The sequence below is a fragment of the Heterocephalus glaber genome, unplaced genomic scaffold (genome assembly GCF_053883595.1).
Source record: "Heterocephalus glaber isolate CG9 unplaced genomic scaffold, H.glaber_assembly_v1.0 deba00001569, whole genome shotgun sequence".
Classification (NCBI taxonomy): domain Eukaryota; kingdom Metazoa; phylum Chordata; class Mammalia; order Rodentia; family Bathyergidae; genus Heterocephalus; species Heterocephalus glaber.
In genome coordinates, this window is record NW_028258354.1 from 2,986,586 (window position 1) to 3,013,919 (window position 27,334).

General features: G+C 38.0%; 1 protein-coding gene across 3 annotated transcripts; it reads right to left on the reverse strand.

Annotated features, from left to right (window-relative positions):
- On the reverse strand, window positions 1–27,192 carry Nemp1 (nuclear envelope integral membrane protein 1). 3 transcript variants are annotated; one of them, XM_021241424.2, is made up of 10 exons: window positions 26,206–26,369; window positions 16,252–16,403; window positions 12,581–12,705; window positions 11,139–11,358; window positions 9,650–9,722; window positions 7,950–8,043; window positions 7,425–7,539; window positions 6,328–6,553; window positions 5,386–5,559; window positions 1–4,706 (listed from the first exon to the last, which is right to left on the reverse strand). In XM_021241424.2, exons 2-10 carry the CDS (start codon window positions 16,265–16,267, stop codon window positions 4,535–4,537), a joined length of 1,215 nt encoding a protein of 404 aa, XP_021097083.1. In that variant the 5' UTR covers window positions 16,268–16,403; window positions 26,206–26,369; the 3' UTR covers window positions 1–4,534. The 3 variants fall into 3 exon arrangements, 2 of the variants coding, with proteins under 2 accessions (XP_021097083.1, XP_004861320.1); XM_004861263.4 differs by lacking the exon at window positions 16,252–16,403 and having other exon boundaries at window positions 26,206–26,928; XR_015443380.1 differs by lacking the exons at window positions 1–4,706; window positions 16,252–16,403 and having other exon boundaries at window positions 5,426–5,559; window positions 6,256–6,553; window positions 26,206–27,192.
- Between the last annotated feature and the right edge of the window lie 142 nt (window positions 27,193–27,334).

Sequence of the window (27,334 nt, forward strand, 5' to 3'; positions counted from 1 at the left end):
TAGTTTATAAAACTTTATTAAAATTGAGGTTACTCACAAACTATATAATAAAAATTTTAAAATATGTAAGACATCATTATTTTACAGAAAGATGAAAATGAGACCCATGGCAAAGAGCCATCCCTGATGATTTCATTACTTACAAACATTTATGAACATGTATTTTAAATATAAGTGACAAATCTTTTATCTAAACACTAAGGCATTACCCACAGGCTAAAATTTACCCAGTAATTTCTTAGCCCTGTTATTTCAACATCAATTCCAAACACATGGAAAACTGTGGCAATTGTAGTCTCCAACAGTTTCTTAAATTCACATTATGAGCTGTCTGTTGTTCATAGAATGCTTATGCTGTAGGCAAGTTCAAAGAAAATGAGTTCACTATTTTCAAGTAGTCATCGAGAGTGTGAAAGAGGAAGATGACAGGAGGCAGGGGAGTCCATAGCTCCACCTTTTGGGGAGTCTGGGTGAACACTCACAGCCCCACCAAAGCTGTAAGGTGACACTGGCATGACTCTACTTTGTTTATTCCCAGCAGGTTCTGGCTCCTGCCACATAAGGCACTAGACATCCTTTTCAAGGCAGTTAACTATCTAGAACCCAACTCAATAGCAACCTAAATCCATAAGTTGTCACTAAGATACCACTGGATCCCACAGTTAGTTGCATTGGTTCCCCTAAAAAAAAAAATGAATTCTGCCACATGGAAAACAAGAATGTCCAGGTGCATCTGCCTTGTGCAGTGGCTATTTCATGTTTATTATTTGGTTTCAGTGCCTATATAATGAAAGAAAACAATAAATCTACCCAACTCTCCTCTTCTTAGTTCAGACAGAAGTCCTCGCATTTCAATACAGGTTATTATCTCATATGTCAGACCTTAGCGCAAAGGAATACTAGAAGGATGTTTAATTTCCTTTCCTCCTACTTCAGCTTTTACCACTCAATTCAGAAGAGTTATATGGCTAGGAACCATTTTTAAACAGGAATCCATCTGAGCCCATCTTTTTTATTTTTCTGAAACAACAAAAAGATTGAGGGCAATTACATAATCCATTCCCAAGCCTTTTATGGATATCAGGGCCTGGGAGACTATTTGTATTATTTAGGTCCTTTCATTCATCAAACCTCCAGCTTAAGCCAGGAGTGGTGGCACACACGTGTAATCCCAGTAGTCAGGGGGCTGAGGCAGGAGGATCACTGTTGAGTTCAAGGTCAGCCCAGGCAACATAGTGAGTTCAAGGCCAGCCTGAACTACAGTGAGACCCTGTCTCAAAAACAAAACAAAACAAAAAACCCACCTCGGCCAGGGATTTAGTTCAGGGGCACCATGCCTACCTTGGAAGTACAAGGTACTGAGTTTGATCCCCAGTACTAAAACAACAACAACAACAAAAACACCTCCATCCTAATGCCAACTATGGACTGGGTTAAAGGGACACAACTGATGAAGAGAGGCCTGAGCACTGGAATGGGATGCATTACTGTAAAAGGAACAGTAGGACCCAAAGTGCTACTATCAGTAAAATTTCCTTTGTAACAGACATAAAAATCATGAATTTGGGGAGGGAAACCAACTGGTTTTGGTATGGTGCAGTGGCTGATAGGAATTTCTTATTAAAATGTAACAAAGTTGTTAAAAAAAATTTTTTTTTTTTTTTGGTTTTGGTCATTATGTTTTGTTGCTGTCATGAAAACCACCTGAGTAGGAAAGTGAAAGAAAAATATTTTAGGCCAGTTGCCTCTTATACTCCCATTAATGGGAAGCATGCTCTACACAACTTGGTCCAATTAGAGACAATAGATTTCCAATGCTGATGAGACCCTGATCCCTCAGGCCAATTTATGGCTTGATATTTGTCGAGCAAGACGCTGACATGCAGCAGACATGGCTCCAATGTCCAGCTCATCCTATAGTTATCCCTTCAATCCTTCCTGATGAAATTGGTCTGAAATAAGACTATGCTGAAATTGCAATAGCTGTAACTGCCAGGGAAAATTAAATAGGGGCTTCAAGTGGTGACTGAGCCAGATTAAGGGACTAAGAGGGAGACAAGAACAGCTCCTAAAGGTTTACATAGTCAAGCAATCTCTAGGCACACAGATGATCTGAAACATCTGGGCAGAACCACACAGGCAGGCAGGAAAAAGACAGGCAGCACACTACACAGACACTGCCCTTCATTGAGAGCAATGCTCATGTTGCAGGAACAACTGTCATTTCCACCACCTGAAGCTCAGTTCTCCAATTACCAGACAGGGAGTAATAAAATGAATGTGATTTTACTCACCCCAAATTCAACACAGAGAAAAAAAGACTAGCCTTGAAACTTTTCACAAAGAGTTTACTACACAGAAAAGGAGAATCTTTCTCAACTTCACAATGGCTTCTTACTGAAATAAAGACATGAACCAGGAAATGTTGCTCTGGAGACAAGCTACCACTTCCCTAAGATGTTTGGGGGAAGGCACCAATAGCCACAGAGATCCTGAGACCCGCTGTACAGTTAAATTATTTTTTCAAGTTAATTTACACTCAAATATGCTAGGTCTCAAATTTCTAAAATAATGTCAAAAACTATAGTATTTCACAGGATTGGGGGGGGTTGCTGGGGTTTAAACCTAAGGCCTTGTGCATGTTAGGCAAGTGCAATATCACTGAGCTATATATCCAGTCCCTCAGAGGTTTTAATAGTTCATTGTAGGATAAAATTTTACCATGCACATAATTCACAAAGGGATAAAGGCTTCCCAATATAAAGTTCTTTGTATTCTGCAACTTTAACCCACAGCATCTATCAAATACTGTTCATCTTTCTCTTCTACTGTCTCTTTCTGCCAATTGAGGTAGCTGTCACTTTACAGCTGAAGGCTATGGGGGGAACACTGGTGGAAATAATCAGCCAGGCACCTGGATGGGAGTCTCAGAGCTGACATTTCAGAAGTCAGCAATGGAGCCCAGGGTCTTTTAAAATTACATTCTAGTGGCTGGTCTGAATGAGTTATAACAGCTTTTTAAAAATTCAACTTTCTTCTCTGATTATGGCAAGTCAGCAAGTCCAATGCTATGCACCTGCCATGAATGTCTACCTTCCTGGCTAAAGGAATTATAGCTTTTCCCAAAGTAAAAGGGTGAAAAACTACAGAAAAAGAACCAAGCAAATGACAGATACTTGGGAATTTGCTCCCTCATAAATGTTATTGCTGGCTTGTAAGAGTACTTTACAAAAGCAAAAGAATATGAAACTAAGGCCACTATAAGACAACATGAATCTCTGGCCAGAAATGGAATTGCAAATAATAATAAATTCATAGAAAAATATGCCTGATCCTGATGGCTGAGTGAGCATCCAGAGGCACGAAGATTTCCCGGCAATGTAAATTAGGGTAGCTCCAAGCTACAAACTATGTATCAAGAAACTTCATAGATGATCTCATGCTTATAAATTAGCTAGATTTGGGAGAGTACAGGTGGTAAGGAAGGCTGAAAGAATGAGTAGATGGGTATACAAAGCAAGGCAGACAAAAGGATAGTTTCTTCCACAGTAACTCAAAGACATGTGACCCAGTGACAGGAAAAACTGGGGTAAACAAGAGCACTTCTCTTGGCTAGAAGAAGGGATGGGGGATAAAAAATGAGACAAACTGAACTGTACACACACCACAGGTGAGGTAATAGACCTATCCTGAAAGGAAAAAGGAGAGCAAGGAGGAATAGGAAGAGAAAAATGCAAATGTATTTTTAAGATAGAATTAAATGTGGAATATAATAAAAAGCCCAAGAGACCTCACATACAGAAAAGCCTACAGGTACATTCCTCAAAGTAGGACTCAGAATATTATATATCTGAGAACTAATTCAAAGCTCAATATAACAGCTCCTGGGGCTTTAATGAATAATCCATATTAATAAATATCTAAGGGCCAATAGGCCTTGTCATTCTGGAGCACCCACTTGTTCTGGAACATGAGTTTGTTACGTTTTTCAAAATACATTTGTTTAAAAAAACAAGGCAAAAGTCAATTTTCCCCAAAGGCAGTTAAATAAAAGATTATTCTAAAGTCACTGAAATAAAAGCAAAAGTAAAGGAGACTCAGATTTATGGGTTTCTCTTTGGCAGATGCAGCCTATGGTCTGAAAGCATTACTGCAACTACAACAATTCTCACTTTGTAGTGCCAGCCATGGTGACACAAAGGTTATGACGGATTCAACTTTCATGAGGAGCTAGAATGCCATGCTGGCTGTGGACATCCAATTTCTTGGGAACAGAAAAATGGGCTGATAGCTTAACCAGTGGGAAGTGAACTGCCACAGCATTCACTGCTTTACCCATTCTCCTTCCTCAGGGATCCCACAGAGACCACCAAGGCCATTCCCAGAGGGAGATCTACTCAAGCTTCTCATTTCAGTGGGAGAAACTCTGCATAATCCCTCTGCCTGCTACAAAGGCCTAGAAGAATTGCATGGCACTTACAACATAGACCACCAAGACACCAAGCCATCCTACACGAAAATAAACAACTACTCCCTAAGTGAGGAAGTTGTTTTGTGTGGCAGATAGGTGTGGAGAATCTGAGTCTTCCTCCTCAGAGAATGCTTCCTCATCCAAGGCAATAATGCTCCCTAATCCATACTCTTGCTCATGGACAGAAACTTCATTTGGTGTGAGATGGAAAGAGCCTTCCACAAAGTCAGCAAATCTGGAAAAGAGAAGATAATATTCATTATCAATCTGTCTTTTATCCTTCCAATTATCTTTCAAAATAGGAACAAATTGAAATGCTTGATAAGCTCACAGTTCTAATTTTATTGAGTCAAGCCAACATTCTTGTCCCTACTCTGGCAGGTACACAGACTAAAGCAAGAAACAGGAAAAAAAACAAAAAGTGTGGGATCGTAGGCCAACATCCCCTGAAACTCTATCTAGCTTAATAAGCACTAGCCTGTCCTTTTTAGTTACGGAAATGCTAAGGTTCCTTGAGTCATCATATTCCTGATAAGAGAAAATTAAGGGCATTACACAGTTATTTGTTTATGGCCCTATAAACTTTACGCTGTCAGGATTCCAAATTGAATCTTCACATACTCATTATTACCAACTAAAAAGCAAAAAAGAAAAACCCACTCAGAGAGCAATGTAAAACTTGCAGAGAGGGGTAACTTAATATGGTGCTGGAATCTTCCCATCTCAATGCTTCAATAAAAGCTAGAGCAGGTAGTTTCTCAGAGAAAAAGGAAATGGACTACTGCTTAATATATGCTATAGATATATAAATTGACCACTCTCCTAGGTTAACAGTAAACAAGGGCCACAAATACAACAAAGTTACCTAGGGTCACTGTGACCCTGATACTTGGTTTATCTGGCCAAAAGTTTACCTTTTTGGAAACTGGATCCGAGAAATGGTCTGCCAAGGAGAGCAGTCTGGACTGTTACAAAATGTTCGGAGCTCTTCTAAAGCCTTTTGGGTCTCTACCTCTCCTTGTATCCGATACTCTTCTTCTGTCAGAAGGCGAGGGGGGACAGGCTTTTCTCTTGCCTTATACATCTTTCTGTGCTCACCAAAATAACATCATGAATCATTAATCAGTAATCTATATCCATCCTCATCTCTAGCTCCATTCAGTGAGCCAAGCATACAGCAGCCAGTCTGAACACTAAAGAGTCATCACTCCCATCTTTATTCCATAGACATCTTTAGTTACAATGGACTCCTTTTAGTGAAGTTAGAGTAGCCAATATTGTGTACTAGTGTGAATAAATTCACTTATTTTCCAATAAATGATAAACAAAATATTTATTTTCCAATAAATGGAAAAATGACAAGAAAGCAATCTTATAATACTGTGGACCATTGACTTGGTTCCTCAAACTGAAGGTATCACTTTGACTATCTGCAACAGAACAACCATTAATAATCTCAGAATCCATGACCATTCCATACTCAATATATAAAGTGATAACATGCTATGAACTACATCTTAAAATAAGACTAGGACTTCCAAAGCAATTTGACAATTAGGGTTAAAATAATCTTGAACCAGCTAACCTGAGGCCTATGGTATAAAAGTGATATAACATGCACCACCTAGTGGTAACAGGAATACATGACATTTCACTGCTTTTATATAAAATGACTAGAATAAAAATTATAAAAAGCCTATAGTGCCTAAAAAAAATAGGAAGGAAAAAAGGCAGAAGCATAACACAATAATTTCTCATTAACAAAGAGGATCCCAGGGCCACACCTCTGTATCCTTTTGCTGTAAAATGCATCTCATATTGAAAATGTCAGCACAGTTACATTGCCTTCCAGTCACCTGTAGGTGATGTACAGCCACTGAATAGGATATTCCAGATTCTTAGTACACAGTGCAATGACGACAGTGCCAAGGGCAATGTGTGGTATCTGGATGCCAGAATACATGAAACCCAGGCCCATCAGCTGCAAGGTCCAAGTCAGCAAGTTGATACTTCGTTCATTCTCCAAGGGCCCATATTTGTAACATATTGCAAAACTCATGAATCCAACTGTGAGGATGTAGCCTATGAGAAGAGTTATCACAAGACATTCTTTTTTATCTATGTCTAGCATAGACACAGATAAAATAATAAATAATTTGTGTAAAGAGTAGCAATAAATTCTCTATATAGCATCTGCTGAACCAAGAAACTGGACAAGTTGTTTATTCAATTATTCATACTTTTTTTATTAGTAGGAAAAATGTGTGTATGGGTACACAATACACACATGCACAAACACTCACGCATATATATATATATATACACATACATATAGTTAACTTTCTAGCTTTTCTGTTGTCAGAAACTTATTTGTTTCAAATGGAGCATTAAAGCTATAGGTTGAATAATTCTGAAAGTCTATTTTAAAAGTCTAAAATATGAAATAGAGATTGATCACTTCTCAAAAAATATATCAAGGGTTTTTATTCTCATGACCAAAGAATCTTACTCTGAAGATAAGATTCATTGCAATCTTTACTTCTTAAGGTTCTCAAGTATATTTAAAGTATGATTATATTAATAGTCAATATATGGTTTTTCAAGAAGATGTGTATTATGTAAACAGAAATGTATTTATAAATACCAACAAATTAAAGTCTTCTCCTTAGCAGCAACATTTTAATTTTTTAAAAAGTAATAATGGTGGGGGCCAGGGATTTAGCTCAGTGGTTGTGGCGCCTGCCTCACAAGCACAAAGTCCCAAGTTTGATCCCCGGTACCAAAAAAAAAAAAAGTAATAATGGTATTAGAAATAAGTGGAAAATTGATTCTGCAAATTAATCAAATATCATAAACTATTAACTCCTTGTAAATAGGCAACATCTTTTCATGATCAAATTAACTAAAACAGCCTATAACATGCAAAATAGAAAGCAACATTGATAACACTTACTTAAAAGATATTGCCAGTAACACTTCCAGATCTCTTGTAAGTTCTTAAATACTAGCTGAATGAGGTACAGAGAAAAGGACCAGCCTCCCACGAGGATGACATAAATGGGACTTTTCTAAAACACAGTACAAGTGAAAGCAAATAATTACAAGATTTTCCATACAAAAAAGAAGCAAAATGGAACTATGATTCTTAAAATTTAACCTACTCAAAATGCACATCTTTAAAATGATGTCCTTTATATCTAAAAAGGTATAATTTGCAAGGAACACTGGAAAAACGAGATGCTAAATAACTTAAAAATCTAGTTACATAATTAGAAAACAGATTGACTTTAATCCCCACTGAGCACAGGACTTTAAATAAAGAGTGTGTATGCAATCAGGTTCCAGTTTCATCATGGAAGGTACCTTTCAGAATTAAGAAAAGAGTAGGGCATTCACTCATTAGCCATCAGTGCAAACTGTCAGTGTTCTAAGATTACTCAAGTTTATCCTAACTGCATATGAGGATTCTGCCACTTACCTTTGGCATAAACTTGGACAGTATAAAAATGATGATTAGGAGAGAGGCCACAATTCCCACACTCATCCCAGTGGAATAGTAGAAAACCTGACTCCTGAGACAGAAAATTTATTTTATGATTACAGGTTATACTTCACATTCAGCTGAAACTAGTACAACTAACCTAGCCAAAAGATTTTTTAAAAATTTTTATTAGTACATGTTTGCAGTACATGATTACATTCACCATGGGGTGTATGTATATAACACATATTAATTATGTTTTATTTCCCTTTCCCCTCCCCTCCCTCCATCTCTTTGATTCCCTTTCCATTTGCAAAAGATTCCCGTTTCCTACTACTGTATCTATCTTGTATTTTGCTCAAGATTTTCTTAAAGGTACAAATTAGAGCAGATATTTGCCAAGAACTTCAGTTCAGAGAACTGTAGAAATTGATGCAATGTAGTTTTTGCCATATTATAAAAATTAGTATCAATGAGGTCCCCTCAAGTGTATCCCAAGCATAAACCCACTTCCATCCCCAATATCTCTCCCAACCTAATTGTTTTTAGTTTTCTAGGGTTTTTTTTGTTTTGTTTTGTTTTGTTTTGTTTAATTTTGAGACAGGATCTCACTAAGTCACTAAGTTACCTAGGTTGAGCTCAAACTTGTAATCCTCCTGCCTCAGCCTCCCAGAGAACTGGGATTACAGGATGCACCACCATGCCAAGCTCCAACCCAAGTTTTAGTAAGAATATTTCATCTAAGGAATTGCTCAGCTTCTCTGGGCAAAAAGCAAGAATACTGCTCAAGTAGAGACTGGAAACTGGAACTGAATTGTTTAATCAGAAGAATAAACAAATCTTTCATGAGTCAATAACAGTAATTCCACTCCCATTCCAGGCTCTTTCTAGTCATTTCTCCCTTACTGTGTGTTTTTCCCAGAATCTCCAATACAAGGAAGAGCTTCCTCAAATCCCACTTCAGCCCAACTTCAAATCCCAAATGTTATTTGCTCATTCACTATTCCACAACTACTCTTTTTACTTGTACAATGTTTTTTTTGTTTTTTCCAGTACTAGGGATTGAACTCAGAACCTTGGTTTGCCAGGCAGGCATGGTGCCACTGAGCTACATTGCCACCCCTGCACCATGTTGATTCTACCTTCATTCAATATTTACTTAGTTGTTTACATGTTTTCTTCATATTTGTACATGTCAGTTTCACCTGTCTTTGCTAATAGGTCCTAAAGGAAGGAAATGAAAATAGTGATGTTTATCTCCTTACATCTAAACACAATCTGGCAGCAACTACACTCTATCCGTCTCTGCAGTAGCACATTACTTCTAACAGTAGAAAAGGTGGTGACAGTCAACTTCATAGTACACTGGCTAAATCCAATTAATCTTATGATGACTACCTAATAAAGGAATTTAATTAACAATATTATTCAAATCAGCCAGGGATTTAGCTCAGTGGTGCTGCCGCCTGCCTTGCAAGCGCAAGGTCCCAAGTTCAATCCCCGTACCAAAAAAAATAAAAATCAAATCAGAAAAAAAATCATAATACATATTAACGTATTTTTTTAAATATCCAAGCAGAAAATGCCCAAGCCATAAAGGTCCTAGGAGAGGGAATGGCAATACTTACAGTTTTTATGATAAAGTACCATGGGTATGAAAGAGCCTTGTCATGGGGCACACTAGCCTTGGAACCTACCTGCTCAGCAAGTCTCCACAAAAAAACAGTACAACTCCAAGGAAGAAAATGAGGAAGAGCTTGGGGTCAAATCCTGAGGTAAAGAAAGATTTTTTGCTTAACAAGGGAACCAAACAGTTTAACGCACTATAAAATAAAAAGCAATGTTGGCCTTTTGGTTGGGTACAGTAAAATAGTACATTCCACACAAAGCCTGGGAATCCTTCCAAAGAGAAAGTATAACTAGGTCTCTGTCTAACCAGTACTTTTCTGAAGATCTTTTTATTTTGGCTACCTATGTTGTAAGCTTCACTTTGGAACGAGCTACACCTTGCCATCAACATTTCATGCAATTGTCCACAAGGGGTCTCTACCGCTCTGGCTTTTAAGCCTAAGTCACTGGCAGGGAATTCAGATTTGCCTAAAACTTTGGGTCAGGACCTCATGTTGTTTTCTGACTGCTTTTTTTGGCCTAATAATATTACCTACTTTCCTTTGCTACACAGCACAGCACTGCTGGAAAAACCTACCTACCTACCCACCAAACACATCTCACTCAGGACCAGCAAAACCAAGCAAAGGCCCCTTAGTGGCATACCAGAGACTCTGGTATCTTTTACTCTTGGAGTTCTGTGTTTAGGGGAGGCCAATAAACAAGAGCAAGATAAGTCAGTAAACACAGAAGGAACACAAAAAACAAGCCAACCCTACATAACTGTGGAACCCTAAGACAAATGGAAGGGCATAACCACATGTCTACTACTCATCTATCTATGACTCCTAGGACCTGGATAGTTAGTAACCATGAAGAAACCAAGACAGAGATAATTCAACAGAAACTATCTCCTCTAAAACTTTCTCAGACACCTTCAGGGAAGAAAAAACTTCTCCCAGTTTCACTGAATCCAGGCTCAAACTGCAGTAGTCCTTATCTTTACTTATGGTTCCACAAGTATTTTCTTTTCTTTCTTTTTTTTTTTTTTTTTGGTACCGGGTATCAAACTCGGGTCCTTGCGCTTGCGAGGCAGGCAGTGGAACCACTGAGCTAAATCCCCAGCCCTCCACAAGTATTTTCTACTTGTGAATTACTAATATTCAATTTCACCTTTCCTTAGTTTTTGTTTAAACATTCATGTCTTGAAATGCAGGGCTGTACACAGGACAGCAGCCTTTGTCTAGAAATGTTCAGAATGCATGAACACAAATATCTAGTTACTCTAAAAATAGTGGGCATTATCAGCTCCAGGCCACTGGCACTGTTAGGAACAGAAACCTTCACAACTCAAACCAAGGAGTTGCTGGAATAGCAGAGGTGAAGTCTTGATTTCTAGGCCTAAAGAGTCTGATGTAGGGTGGAGTCACTAAACTGGAGTCATGGTGTACTCAGGGTTATAATCAGAACCAAAATGGAGCTGTCTTAGGCTGACTTCTCTGTCTCACTAATCACACCCTCCAAAGCTCAGTGCCTACTCACTATAGAATCCATCAGAAAAACAGAGATGAGACTTACTCCGGGTCACAATGACACAGTACTTGGTGTCCTTCTCTATAATCTCAACTTTGAGGCAGGTTTTTGTGCTGTATAGACCCACGTTAACATAGGTGTCATTCAATTTCTCTCTTAAAAAGGAGGAAAAAAAGTTCCAGATACTAAACTGCTCTAGCTCCTTCAGTTTCTCCTCATTGTCCACCTGGGTGACTTGAACCAATTTGGAACTATTTACCCGGATCTGTAACACAAGTAAAATCAGAATAAGAAAGAAAGAAGTAGGAATTTAAATTTTTCACAAATATAATTTTTTTAAAACCCTTAAAAGTAAATAGATGAATCAGTAATGGTGCCAGTTTTCCACAAGGCTTCTCAGAAATACACTCATGCAGCAGCTAAAACATAATTGGGCAAATAATACTGCACAGAGTACAGAGGCAGCTGTTAGAGTGTGTTCTTGTTAACATGATCTGAATCTACAATTAGGCCAGAACATAGAAGGGGAAAGATTCTCAAGATGAAAGTTATCAATACAGCCATTTATGTGAGACTGAACAATGCAAAGGCCTAGAATATTAAGAAAATTGCCAGTCATAAATAGAAAACTGAAAATGTTTCCCATAATGACAGGCTGAGAAGTTCAACCCTTTGTCACAAATCACTGATTATAGGTAAATGTTGTTATGATGTACCCCAGATGGAGTATGATTTTCTATCAGACAATAAAAAACAAGTATTAAAAAAAAAAACCATAAGCCTACTCTTAGGTTTTTGATGTGAACAACAAATACCCTTATCTGTAACCACACTTATAGAAGCAGCGACATTTCCAAAAGAGCTCATTTTGTTCAATCACTATTACAGCCAGACACTCTTGCGTACCAGGTGACTTAACAATGTTATTAAATAAATGAGATGTATGTCATTCTACCAAGGGGAAACTTCAGCTCAGAGGGTTTATAAACTATCTCATGTAGAATCAAAATAGAATAGAAGCAGCAAAGCACCAGGCATGGTGGCACACGCCTGTAGCTCCAGTACTCCCAGAGACTGAAACAAGAGGATCACAAGTTTGAGCACAAAGCCTGGGAAATTTAGCAACTTAGCAAATTTTAAAAGTAAAGGACTGGATATGTAGCTTATTGTGAAGGCCCTGGGTTCAATCCTCAGTACTACCAAAAAAAGCAGCAGCAGCAGCAGCAAAGCAAGAGTTTATACCCTGATAGGCACACTACAATTTCCAGTCCAAAGAAGGTATAAGACCTTTAAAAAGAAATGTGAGTGTGCATGCATATGTGTATGTTTGTGTGTGTGCACACTGCAAAAAGAAGATTGGAAAGAGAAGGAAGCACTTTCTTTGGGAAAAGGAAGGAAGAAGGAAGAAAGATTACCTCAGGATCATAGTATTGTAAAGCTACATGAAGGAACTGAGACACCCCTGTGAGGGGCTTCCAAATTATTACCTGAATCCGTGTCCATACATCATGCCACTTTGGGGTAAGCACATTTTTATAACAGAATTGTGTGCTGGTATTCATATCATAAACTCGGGATTCCTGAAGCATGATCACATTAACATCAATTCCAGCTTTACACAAAGAAAAGAAACAAGAATTAAACATAAGAGAACAAGCTAACAATTACAACTTATTTCATAAAAAGAATTAAACTGACCACTTTCTTAAATTTGGGGCTGAAATATCAGCCAGACTGAAAAACAAGAGAAAAAAAATTGAAACAAGAAAAGAAATAAGGCAGAGTCTTTACTTCTATCCAGTTAATGGACACGTATATGTGCTCTGGATTGAGCCCTGGGCCTTGAACACACTAAGCACATCCTTGACCACAAAGCTACGCCCTCAACCCCAAATTTATTTAAATATTATAGTCATTACCTGAGAATAAGAAAAAAGAGTCACTAGTAAGTGTTTATTAACATGGACAGTATGCTGTCTCATTTAACCCTCCAAACAACGCTATGGTAGGCATCTTCATAATCCCTAACTTCCCAATGAGGAAACTGATGTCTAAGAAGCATTAAGTTATTCACCCAGAGTTATATGGCTAGTAAATAGCCTCTGAAATTCACACCCAGGTTTAACTATGAGCCTTAAATATAAGATAGCCTACCTCTCTTATATGCCCTTATAACAGGATAAAGTAAGCTATAGTAACCTCATCTGGTGACTTTCTCTCTCCCTTCCCTGAATAGGATATGCAGGACTGGCAGTGGGGTTTTTGTCTAGTCCTGTTTGCTTTGTTTTTTAAGTAGTACTTTAAGAAGATACTAAAAGACTACAAAGTTGCTGTGTGTTCCAGCTATTTCATTTTATTTCAAATTTTAAGAGCAGTCAATAATTATATTCAGTCACTCTGATTTACCAAAACAGAAGATTCTCCCCTCACTCCGTATTCACTCAGCTGATTCAATGTTAAGAATGACCACTCTCCTATATTTCCCCACCCAAATCTGCCCAAGTTTTCTTTTTTTTTTAACATATTTAAATAATTTCTTCCTTTTTTTTCTTCACACATGGTAGGCCAGTGATACACCACCAAGCTATTCCCAACCCCAATGACTTCTTTCTTGACTTCTACATTGAGTATACCAATTAATCAAACACTACTAAATGGAAATTCAGTTGTCATTTTGTTTCTCAATATAAAGGAGGTCAGATTTAAATAAGCTAAAAATCAAAAACAAAACAAAAAAATCAACCAAATCTTAAAGACCAAAGTTACATACAAAAACCCACCAGTCCAAAATGGTTTTAGGGTAAAATTAAGAGTAATTCTGAAGTTAAATTTAATCTTCAAGTTAAATGTAAAAGCAAAAGCTATAAAACTTAGAAGAAAACACAGATGTAAATCTTCATGACTTGGGGTTAGGGAATGGTTTCTTAGATTATGACACTAAAGCATAAGCAAGTATAGAAAAAACTAGGTAAACTGAAATTCACAAAAATTAAAAACTTTTGTGCTCATCTCAGCACCAAAAACTACAAACCCAAAACTTTTGTGCTTCAAAGGACATTATCAGGAAAGTGAAAAGACAACCCCACAAAATGGAACAAAAATTGGCAAATCATATAATCAGTAATGATCTAGTATCTAGAATATATAAAGAACTATTATAATTTCAACAATAACCTGTTTTTTGTTGGTTTGTTTGTTTCAGACAAGGTCTCACTTTGCAGTTCAGACTGGCCTTGAACTCACTACATAGCCCTGGCTGGCCTCAAACTTGTGGCGCTCCTCCTGCCTCAGCCTCCTGAGGCAGGCAAGTGCCACCATGCCCGGCTAATAACCTAATCTTTTAAATCAGCAAAGGAGGTAAAAAGACATCTCTCCAAAGATACACAGATGTCCAATAAGCACATGAAAAAAAGCTTAACATCATTAATCATTAAGGAAATGCAAATAAAAAACCACAATGAAATACTACATCACATCCACTAGAATGGCTATAATCAAAAAGGGATCAGTAGTGTTAGTTGAGAATACAGAGAAACTAGAATCCTAAAATACTGTTGATAAGTATGTAAAGTGGTAGAACTACTTTAGAAAAGTTTGGCAGTCCCTTAAAAAGTTAAACATAGTGTTACCCTAGAATTTCACTCCTAGGAATATACCCAAGAGAACTAAAAATATATTCACAAAAAAGCTTGTACAGAACATGAATTAATTGTGGTGGCACACGCCTGTAATCCCAGCTATTTGAGAGGCTAAGGCAGGAGGATCTCAAGTCTGAGCCCAGTCTGGGTAACTATCTCAAAAAAAGAGGAGGGGGTGAGGGTAGAAAAGGGGGTGGGGTATAGCTCAGCGGTAGTTTAATTACCATGGGTTCAATCCACAGTAATTTTTTAAAAACTTGGACATAAATATTCACAGCAGCATTATCCATAATAACTAAAAAAACAATTAACAAGCCAGATGTCCATCAACTAATGAATGGATAAACAAACTGTAATATGTCCAATGGAATATCATGCAGCCATGAAAAGTACTAATACATACTACAACATGGATGAACTTTGAAAATATTATGCTGAATGAAGGAGGCCAGTCAGAAAAAAAAGCCACATACCACATGATTCCATTTATATAAAATGTCTGGTATAGGCAAATCCACAATGATGGGAAGTATATTACTGGCTGCCATGGGTTGGAAAGAGGGGAATGGAGAGTAACTGGTAAGGTACATTATGAAGGTACATTACATTACTTCATTATGAAGTAACTAAAATTTTCTGTAATTAGATATTGGTGATATTGGCACAACCTTAGGAAAACACTAAAAAGCACTGAAGAATGAATTTTATGGTACTGAATTAAATCTCAACATCTTAAAAATTAGGTCTTGATATGCTTTCAGTTTTTCACTAGAGTTTAATCCAATAGTAGTTTGAATTTCCTCCAAGTCTATTTTTCATAAAGTAAGACCTTTTTCAAAATCCTGTTGACATTTAACTTCCTAACAACCCCACAAATAATACTGAAAGAATACCCACTTCATAAATATGAATCAAGAGTTTTTCTTCTGGAGCCAGGCATGGTGGCAACAAGCCTGTAGTCTCAGCACTCAGGAGGCTAGGACAAGAGGATCGCCAAAAGTTCGAGGACAACTTGGGCTACATAGTGAGTTCAAGACCAGCCTGGACTACTCAATGAGACCCTGTCCCAGAAAACCAAAGGGAAAAAAAAGTTTTTCTTCTGGAAAGTGAAGAGTAAGGTTATATGTAAAATACACATTTACAAATTCACTGAGGCTTGCAAAAGCACTGGAAGTATTTAGGGGGAAAAAAAGTTAAACGAGAACCTATCACTTCCTTAAAACAATATACAGTGTTTATAAAGCCTCAAGTGAAAACACTTGTCCAAAAAAAAATAATCACACTTAGTAATCCTTCTCTGCTGTAACACCAAGTAATGTAACACTACATTTTTTAAACCTATTGTTATTTTCAAGAGGGAAGTAAGATACAAATAGTGTGTCAGTAACACAGGCCAACAGACCAGCATGTTTTCTGTAGAAAATACTTCCTGACTGCAATGAGAAAAAGTGGAATACGTTGTCCCCTGTGTTGTGGAAATGTGACTAAAAGAGAAAGAGCATGTCCAGAACAGGCCTTACATCTTGAAAACATCATGAGGAAGTTTTCTGGTAGCTTCAGATGCTGTGCAAAACAGATTAAGGTTTATCACATTGAGACATCATTACAAATCTTGTATCAGGATGAATACAGTGTTTCTTCAATCATTCCAAAATTCAGATTTCTCAAGATTCTACAGGAAACAGTAATATGGTAGGAGTGAAACATGCACGTCTGATAATACTGACATTTACCAAGAGAAATTCTTCTGGGCATCCCACCTGTTATGGTTTATATCAAAAATGTCCCTCAATGCCTCATGTGCTCATAGATGGGGCTTTGGAGAGGTGACTGGATCATGGGTGTGTGATATGCTTCAGTGGATTAGTCTATTGATAAATTTATAGCTAAATGTGATTAGGGGAGGAGTGAGTCACTGGGGGCGTGGCCTGAAAAGATTTATCTGCCTCCTCCCTTGATCTCTGCTTCCTGTGCCAAGCCATGAGCAGTTTCTCCTCTGCTATGCCACCCTGTCTTGGAGCCACCTGACTAGGGACTGAAACCTCTACAAACTCAGAAAAAATAAACCTTTCCTCCTTAAGAGTTTTGGGTATTGTGCCTCAGTGATGAGAAAGTAGCTAAGACACCACCTTTAAATGTCCTTTGTGTCAAGAATCCAATCTTAGGGCCGGGGATTTAGCTCAGGGGTTCCCCTGCCTGCCTTGCAAGCCCAAGGACCCAAGTTCGATCCCCAGCACCAAAAAAAAAAAAAAAAGAATCCAATCTTAGGGCCAGGGATTTAGCTCAGTGGTTCCACTGCCTGCCTCACAAGTGCAAGGACCCAAGTTCGATCTCTGGTACCAAAAAAAAAAAAAAAGAATCCAATCTTACCAGACAGCACTTACTGGATCACTGTAATAGTACAGTAACCACCTATTTCAGATAGTTCCTCTGACACTTCCTATTTGTGTTTCATCCTTGGGGAGATCTTAGCCAGATCACCAGAAATTTCATTAATCATCTAAATCGAAGACATCAGTTTGATTATGGAGAATCTGTGAATCTTCAGCTAGATGAGGAAACCCAGTATCAAACTACTATTAAATCTTTTTAAGTAAACATCTAAAGTCTACAGACATCTCTGCATCTTTGTACCTACAATTGCCATCTTTAAAGAGAAAACCACATGAAGTCATCATTTCAATAACTTGTATGTATATATTACTAAAAGTAATTGAGTCTATTTAAATTTTTTAATTAAAAAGCAAAAGTGGGCCACCTAAAAATTTATTTCCTCTTAATAAGTTAAAAAATGAAAGTTACAATATTACTTTAAAAGCATGAAAGGGATATTTCATTAATATAGTGGTGGAAAGGGAAACCCTGTTGTCCTTTATCTTTTTTCATATTATTTATTATTGGATTTTTGGGGGGTTTTTTTTTTTTTGGTACCGGGGGTCGAACTCCGGACCTTGCGCTTGCGAGGCAGGTGGTGAAACCACTGAGCTAAATCCCCAGCCCCCCTATTGGATTTTTCATTATGTTGCTTTTGAAATTTGGTGCAGCTCTTCCTATTTATTCTACAGAAGTAATACACAGTAGCAAGTTCTAAAAGATGTGCTTGATGCAGTCCTAACAAATCTGAGCCAGTTGTCAGAGATGTAGAATGGAAACTTGAATAATCCAAAGGAAGTTTTTAAAATTACATTCTAGGGCCAGAGATTTAGCTCAGTGGTTCTGCCACCTGCCTTGAATGCAGAAGGACCTGAGTTCGATCCCTGGTACCAAAAAAAAAAAAAAGAAGAAGTAAATATCAAGAAAGAAATCTATTTCTTTGGTGGGCAGTTGGTCATTTCAATCTTGTTTGTTTGACTTATTTGTAAGCCTGATGTATACCAAGCTATATAACAGTTCTTTGGCATTCAAATTTTCAATAGTCAATGTTTCTCATTAGCGAAGATGAAATACATTAGAAACTTTCAGTTGATAAAGTATTCTACAGATACATTTAAATAGGAAGTTTAAAGAAATGCATTCAAAGCTATAGATTTATATGTATATATTTTTATGTATACATTATGCATTACATATATATCTTTGCATTCACTTTATCAGGTTATAAACAGAATCTCTATTAAGAATTTTAAAAATTGAAAAGCAATATAGAATTGATGTTTATCTGATTTGATTAAAATGTTTCATGTCACTGAATTTTTAAAATGTAACAGTCAAATATTAAATGGAATAGTTGGCTGCCTTCATACTTTAAAAATTGAGTTTATATAGTTACCCATATCCTCATTTGTTATTCTCAAAAATAATGTGCAACTGGATAGATTTTTACCAGCCACTGTTTCACTACCTTTTGGTCAAAATGAGGTTTGTTTTAGTATTCAGTAATAGGAATTTTCAAATATTTTGTAGAAGGGCCAAATTACAGAATAAAGGATGAAGAGTGAATCTGTTCACATTCCATACTAATATATAATGTTTATGCTCTCTTTAAAATAAATAACTAAAAACATTTTAAAAATCTCAGAAGTAGTTTGCTGCTTATGTATACATAGTCTATAAAAAGGTATATTTGAGTTCTCTCAAAACCCTTGAATTTTCTACAGTGAATTTTTTTTTTGGTACCAAGGATTGAACTCACAACCTTGCCTTTGCAAGACAGGTGCAGCGCCACTGAGCTAAATCCCTGGCGGTGAATATTCTTTTAAACTTGATTTAATAAAAAATGTTAATTTGGGGGGGAAATTACTGCAGGCCATTTGAAAAAGTTAATGCCAAGAAAGGGAACTGTTTTTAAACTAACTTTAAAATTCTCGAGAGAAGCTCAGCCAGTCCCAGCACCCAGAAGGAAGCTCCCACACCGCCATCCCAAACTCCTAAGGCAGAGAAGCTGAGCCGGTCCCAGAACCCAGAAGGAAGCTCCCCCACTGCCATCCCAAGCTCCTAGGGCAGAGAAGGTGAGCCGCGTGGGCGCCAGATGCAGACCCCCCCCCCCACGCCCCGCTCCGCCGCCGCCGCCGCCGCCTTGGAAATGAGAAAACACATAAACAAGCCTCAAAAACTGAGTTCCAGATCACCTACAGCAACTCCAAAGGGAAACGAGATGGAACAATCTGATACTCAACCACCTGGACTCTCTGAACAGGCAACAAAAGAGGATCTGGGAAAAATGAAATCAGAAATAATTACTCAGATAACAACAAAGATTGTGCCATGGTGCAAGACATGATTAATAAAGCTAGAGAGGACACAGATTAAAAAAATAGAGGATCTGAGGAACATAATGGAATCCCAACATAGGAAACAAATGGAATCCATAAAACAGATACAAACAGATTTCCAAGAGATTAAAAACTCGATCGGAAGTCTGCGCAGCAGAATGAACCAATGTGAGGATAGAATTTCACATATAGAAGATAAGATTGCAATTAGTGAGGAGGAAAAGAAAAATTGCTTTAAAATTGTAAGGGAACATGAGAAATCAATCCAGCAGCTGCTAGACGATGCAAAGAATAACATAAGACTGATTGGAATCAATGAAGAAAGAGGAGAGAGTGCAGAGGACATAAAAAAACTGTTCACAGAAGTGATTGGCAGAAAACTTTCCAAGGAGGGGAAAAGAACTTGACATACAGATAAGTGAGGCATATAGGACTCCAAATAGCCTTGATCAAAAAAAACTACACATAGGCATATAATAGTTAGGATTCCAGAAATCCAACAGAAGAACAAAATGCTATAAGCAGTGAGAGAAAAGAAACAAATCACATACAAAGGAAAGCCCAACAGAATCACAGCAGACTTCTCAATGCAAACCCTCAAGGCAAGAAGAGCTTGGAGTGATGTATTTCAAGCCCTAAAGGAAAACAGCCTCCAACCCAGATTGATGTACCCTGCAAAACTATCTTTCAAAATTGATGGAGAAATAAGATACTTTGATGATAAAGAGCACCTCAGGAACTTCATGACTACCAAACTGGCACTCCAAAAAATTTTAGACAATACCTTAGGAAAAGACAATGAGGATCATAACCCCAGGAAACCCAGCAGAATGAATCCATTGGGCGTGACAAATTAAACGCAAAGGGGGAGAATCCTACAAAAAGTCATGACCAGGCTTTTAAAGCTTTTAACTTCATCTCCCTAATGAGTGTATAATTCAATCTTATTATTGTACTGATTAGTATTTTTCTGATTCTAGAGTTGCACACCATTCCTTGTGCTATACTGGCTATTTATCATCTTCTTATGTCTACTTTTTAATTGGGTTGTCTATTACTGAGCTCTAAGAATTCTTTATATATTCTGGTCATAGGTTATATGTATTGTAAATATGGTCTGTTTAAGGACTACTTTTTATTTTAATGATGTCATTTAAAGTTCTAAATTTTGATGGAATCTCATTTATCAATTTTTTTCTTTTATACATCATGTTTTTTGTATCCTAGGTAGTTCTTGCCTACCCTGAATTCATATTTTCCCTTATAATTTCTTCTTAAAGTTTTATACTTCTAGGCTTTCTTATTTAGGTTCATAGATCCCTTCAAGTTATTTTCATGTATGGAAAAAAAGGGTTGAGGTTAATTTTTTATATACGGATACCAGGTGTTCTAGTGCCATTTGCTGAAAACACTATCTCTTCCTCGGCTCTTGAATTGAGTTTATATTCTATAAAATGCTAATGTTAAATAATCTTTCAAAACTCAGTGGTCCATATATGTGTGGTTCTATTTCTAGACCCTGTTTTACTCAAATAATCTATATATCTTTCCTTACACCCACACTGCCTTGATTACTGTAGCTTTAGAAGAAGTCTTAAAAGTAGGTACTAAACGTCTTCCAACACTGTTTTTGTTTTTAACTTTTCTAGGTCCTTTGTACTCCTACATAACTTTTAAATTTCAATATCCAATGCTTCATTTATAGCAAGTATACACAGACCTGAATTTTTATATATACTTTGTGTGTTTCTAATCCTGCTAAATTCAAGTACAAGTTCTAGGGGCTCCTAGAGATTTCTTAGTATTTTCTCTGTAGATGATCATTTCATCTACATATAAAGATTTTGCTTCTGCCGTGCCAATCCTATCCTAGTTGTGTCATTTTATTGCCAGACTATTTTGCTGGGGACTAGGTTTCAAAGTTTAATGGACAGATAAAGAGTAAGCACATCTGCCCTTGTTCCCCACCTTAAGGAAGAAAGCATTGTATCTTCTCCATTTATATAAGGCGTTCTCGCTGGAAGTATCTTTAATCTGTTGAGAAGTTTCTGTTCTACTTCTAGTCTCCTGATAGCTTTTACCATGAACAGCTGTAGAATTTAGTCCAATACTTTTTCTCCAACTACTGACAGGATCATATGGCTTTTTCCTTTCCTCTGTTTAAATGATGACTTTTGGGGGTGGATCTTCCAATGCTGAACCAACACTGCCATCCCTATAACAAAACCACTTTCTACATCCTGCCAGATCTGACTTCCAATAGTTTGTTTTGTTAAACAAATTTCTATCTATGTTCATACTTTTTTCTTCTATTATCTTTATCCAGTTTTAGGATTAGCACAATGTTGAGTTCCTAAAATGAGGGGAGAAGTGTTCCTTCTTTTTTCTGCTTTAATTGTTTGATATAATTCATCAGTTAAAATGTTTATGAATCTGCTGTTGTCATATAGATAGGTTTTCAAGCTAGGAATATACTTTCTTTAACAGGTGCTATTCAAATTTCATATTTCCTCCAGAGTTAGTTTCATTAATGTCTTCCAAGGTACTTCTTAGAAGTTGTCAAATTTATTTCAAAAAAGATTTTTGTAATATGCTTTCTATATCCTTTTAAATTCTGTAAAATCTGTAAAAAAAAAAAAAAAATTCTCCAAGCCAGGTGTGATGACGCATGCCTGTAATCCTAGTGCTCGGGAGGCTGAGGCAGAAGGATTAACATGAGTTCAAGGCCAGCCTGGGTTACATAGTGAGTTCAAGGGCAGCCTGCACTATAAAGCAAGACCCTGTCTCAAAAAACCAAAATTAAAATAAAATTCTCCAATTTCATATTCCTATTTTTTTAAAAAAACTATTTTGTAAGAAGCAGTATCAGAAATAACATCTTTTAATATCTAGGGGTTTTTCCCCCTGAATTCCATACCATGCAAGGAAAAGAATTTTAAGTAAATAAACCTTTTCTGCAGTAACCTCCAACAGAAAGACCCTGGAAGGGCATTGAGAGGGAAATATGCCAATTGACCCTGAGAAGAATAATCTGCAGAAATGATCATGCCTTCAGCTGTACCGTAACTTTTTGGAAATACAGAACTAAAACAAATGACCATAAATATATACAAAGTTGTCAAATGCTTTAGCACCTTGTGCTTCCCAAAGCAAAATGTCACATTATCTTTCTTCCTCTCCTCAAAGTGAGTTAGCTAGCATATTAAAAAATAGAATAAATTGGGCCGGGGATTTAGCTCATTGGTCTGCCGCCTGCCTCACAAGCGCAAGGACCCGAGTTTGATCCCCGGTACCAAAAACAAAAAAAAATAGAATAAATCAAAACATTCAGGAAAGCACCTTCTAGAAGTTCTTGGAATTTAGTGAATCACAACTAGCTTACTATATTTACCTAAAACTATTCAAAGATTAATAACTATGGGCTGAGAATATAAGGCAGTGGTAGAGTACTTGCTTGCATACATGAGGCCTTGCGTTCAATTCCTAGCATTGCCAAAAAAAAAAAGTCAATAAATTCACATTTACTTATAATTATTACAAACTTACTTTTCACCACCTCTTCAATCAACAATACTGGTCAGGTAGAAGGTGATGAAAGTGATTCAGAGATTCAGAGTAATAAAGACTAGAAGAGACCCTAAGAAGTCATGAAAACAAACTCTTCTAGAGCCTTACTGCCTTTTTAAAAAAAATTTATTTATTTTTGGTACCAGGGATCAAACTCAGGACCTTGCACTTACCAGGCAGGTGTGGTGCCACTAAACTACATCCCTGGCCTGGGAATGAAGCTTAGTAGTCCCTGGATTCATTCCCCAGTTCCACCAAAAAAAAAATATATATATATAATGATATATAAGATATATATCTTATATTCTGCAACAGAGCATAAAAATATATTTTTAGGGGGGTGCTGGGGATTGAACTCAGGACCTTGCTCTTGCCGGGCAGGCAGCAGAACCACTGAGCTAAATCCCCAGCCCCAAAAATATATATTCTTAATAAATAAAAAGCTCAAATTTTATTTTCAAAGTATACAAAAACCATAATAAATAGGCCAACAACAAAGGATATACATACCCTCAAAATATGACAGTCTATACAGAAAATTTAAATAGCTTAATAATCAATCCAAAATGTTCACTCTCACTAATAATGCCAGATACTAGATAACACATACTTAGTAAATTAGATACCATGTTCGGTCTACCAAATTAACACAAACGTTGCACCCCATAGACTGTACACAATGCTAGTAAGGGCCTGTACTTCAAGCAGACTGCTGATGGGGTGAAAACTGGCACACCTTTTCAAGAAAGCTGGTTTTTTATTTTTGTTTTCTGGTTTCTTTTGCAGAACTCAGGGCCTTCACACTCAGCTACATCCCCAGCCCTTTTATTTTAATTTTGAGACAGGCTCTCTGTAAGTCACTAAGTTCCCCAGGCTGGGCTCAAACTGTGATCTTCCTGCCTCAGCTTCCCAGAGTGCTGGGATACAGTAGTGTGCCACCATGTGTGACTCAAGAAAGCATTTTAGTAAAATATTTTAAGAACCTTAAATATATTCCTAAGTTTTTAATCTAATAAATCTATTTCTGAGAATCTTTTTAAAAATTCAAATGAAATAAAAATTTTATATACAAAGATGTTCCCAAAATGTTATCTTACAGTGAAAAACTAGTACTACAAATATCCAACCAAATATTTAATCCAGAAACATTAAATAATATCTGTCTGTACAAAGAAATATAATATAAATAACATTCATGAAGAATTTCAAATGACTTAGAAAAAAATCTTGTGCTACAAAATTAAGTGAGAAAACTATCTCTGGTAGTTTGGTGGTGTCCAGGGTGGAGAACTAGATTAGTAACAGGAAAGTATGAACTTTTTCAAAAATTTTTTAATTAAAAACATTTGGAGGGATTGAGGGTATAGCTCAGTGGCAGAGCACATGTTTGCATGTCCAAGCCCCAGGTTCAATGTCCACCATCAAAAATAAAAGATAGCGCTGGGGATTTAGCTCAGTGGTTCCGCTGCTTGCCCTGCAAGAGCAAGGACCCGAGTTTGATCCCCAGTACCAAAAAAAAAGATAAAAATATGTGGAAAAGACCAGAAGAAATTGTGCTAAAATGGACCACCTCTGAATGGAATATAACAGTATGGTTTTGCCTTCTTCTTTATACTTAACTGTACTTGCCAAAGAGTCTAAAATATACACTATTTTTATAACCAAAAGTCTTAAGAAACTTCCAGTAAGAAGGAACTAGCTACCTTTTAAGGTAGTATTCCGTTCTATCTTGGGGTACTTGACTTTTAGAAAATTCTCTTGTTATATGATTGCTCTTTGTAGCTACTACTCAAAAAATCTATCAGGCAAAACCAAGCAAATATAATACTCCAATAATTTACTCTTCTCCATGACAAAAAGTCCCTGCTATTCCTCCCCTCAATAATGAAACTTTAGGGTTCAATCTTCAGCACACTTCAAAGCAAAAAAAAAAAAAAAAAAAATTCAAAGGAAAAGGGGCAGACTGAGTGCTTATTATTTTCTCATTTCATCTCCACAACGAACAACCCTTTGTTTGAGACAGGGTCTCACCATGTAGTCCAGGTTGGCCTGAAACTCACAATGCTCCTCCTGCCTCAGCCTCCCCAGTGTGGGATTACAGGCGTGCGCCACCATGCCAGGATGGACAATCCCACTTTAGAAATTAATTTAGATAATAAATAGCCTTTCAAATGTTATTTTAGCCCCTACCTCTTGAAAAGTACCTTCCTAGATACCTACACCTCCTCCCCCAAAAAAAGTTTTCAGAGGGACTCTGTGCTTTGGAACTATATGTGTGGATGCTGAGGCCACCTTAATGCTGTACATAAGGATAAGGATAATCCTACATGACAGCACGATACGCAGGAGCCAAAGGAAGAGGTGAAATAATGTGTTTTCAAGATAGGACTATCTTTATTCTCCGGAGTTTCAACTCCCTCCAGTGGAAGTTTGGAAACCTCACCTATCTTTCTGCAGCGAAATTAACAAGGAGTTTTCTTATAAACACACTGAGTTTTCTGGATTGGAGAGGAGTTCCCTCCCAGTCCAGCAGGTACCAAATAGGCTCGCTAGAAAGAATGAAGCAATTTCCAAAAGAAACCTAATCGCTGCTTAATGGCATTTGTATCTTTTTTGAGGAACTAAACTACAATAACTCCAGGTCGGTTCTATAGGGCTGTTAGGATCAAGGCTTCAAAATAGCATAAGATACTAAGATGACTGCATTTCTGTGAACTCTGAGGATCTACTGAGCCGCCCGTGCCCTGACAGGTATCCTGACAGGTATCCTGACAGGGATAATGAGCTGTTTGCTACTTTGCTGAATGAATGGGGTGCTCCCGGTCGAGGCAGCTCCGCCAGCCCGGAATGGTCCCTGGACCTTTTTCCCTTTAACCTAGAACGCCAGGAGACCCCAGGAGCGCGACGCAGCCCCCAGGACCGCTTCTCACCCAGCCCAAGTCTCCCTTCCAGAGTCCGCCAAAAGGCTCAAGGCTCCTCCCCACTCTGAGAGCTCCCCTGAGCATCCCAGAACGCTGACCCCTCCCTCAGTCCCGACACCCACACGTGGATGCAGCTTCCTTCGCACCCCGAGGCCCTCGAAAGATGCGCCGCCCCTCCGGAGAGAAACAGACCGCGCCCCCCGGGACAAGCCCCACTTTTCAAAAAATACCCCCTCGGCACCTGCCCTCTTGACAGATGGTGCCCGGGTGATACCTGAGCCGCAGAACAAGCAGCCGGAGAGGACCAAGAGCAGCCTCATTATCCCACTCCCACGGGATCCCCAGCTCCAGAGCCCAGAACCAACTGCCGGCGACACCACCACTTTCATTCCTCCCGCCATAGTTGCCTCACACCGCCTCCTCCTCACGTGCCTCTCCCCGGCAACTAACCCCAGACAGGCAGCGACGGCAGCCAATCCGCTACAAGACCGGTCCCTACAGGCCAACCGGGCAAGGGGAACTTCCAGTGTTCGTCCCCCCCCGGAACCCTACAAGTCCTACCCCTTAGCAACTGATGAAGGAAGGCGGGAGAGGCAGCCGTTAGCCAATTAGAAAGTGGATTCTCACCGCGCCCTAGCAATGGCGACAGGAAGATCCCACCCCTTGACAACACGCTTCCGTCCCGAGTTTATTTACAAGCACGATTGATAGTAAGTTTAACCAATAGAAAATCAGAATAGGCGAGGCTTCCTGGACTAAACTTGGTTATTTCCATTGAACCTGTCTCAAATTCCGTCTGTTTTCTTTCCTTTTTACTACATCTTCCTGTTACAGGAACCCTGTCATTGGCTGGGGATTTAGCACAATGGCACCGTGCCTGCCTTGCAAGCGCAAGGTCCTGAGTTTGATGCCCAGTACTGCAAAAAGAAAAAACAACAACAGAAAAAGGAACCCTATCATTGAGATCTCTTCATGAATAGAGTCTTGACATGACTATTTTTATTTAAACCATTGACAAAGTGTGGTCCTCCAAAGTCCAAATGACAAAAGTCACAAAAAATGTATGTTGTCAGGGATTTACAGGCATAAACATTAGAGTTTTAAAATGTCATAAAGCCGGGCACACGGTGGCACAAGCCTGTAATCTTAGCACTCTTGGGAAGCTGAGTCAGAAAGATGACAGCTTCCAGCCCACCATGGACAACATGGAGACTTAATGAGACCCTATCTCAAAATAAAAAATGAAAAAGGACTGGGAGTGTAGCCTTGATGTGAAGGTCCTGGGACCAATCCCTAGTGGGGGGGGGGGGGAGGCCGGTACTCAGGAGACTGACGCAAAAAAATTGAAAGTTAAAGGCCAGCCTGGGCAACACACTAGAACCCTGTCCCAAAATTTTAAAAAT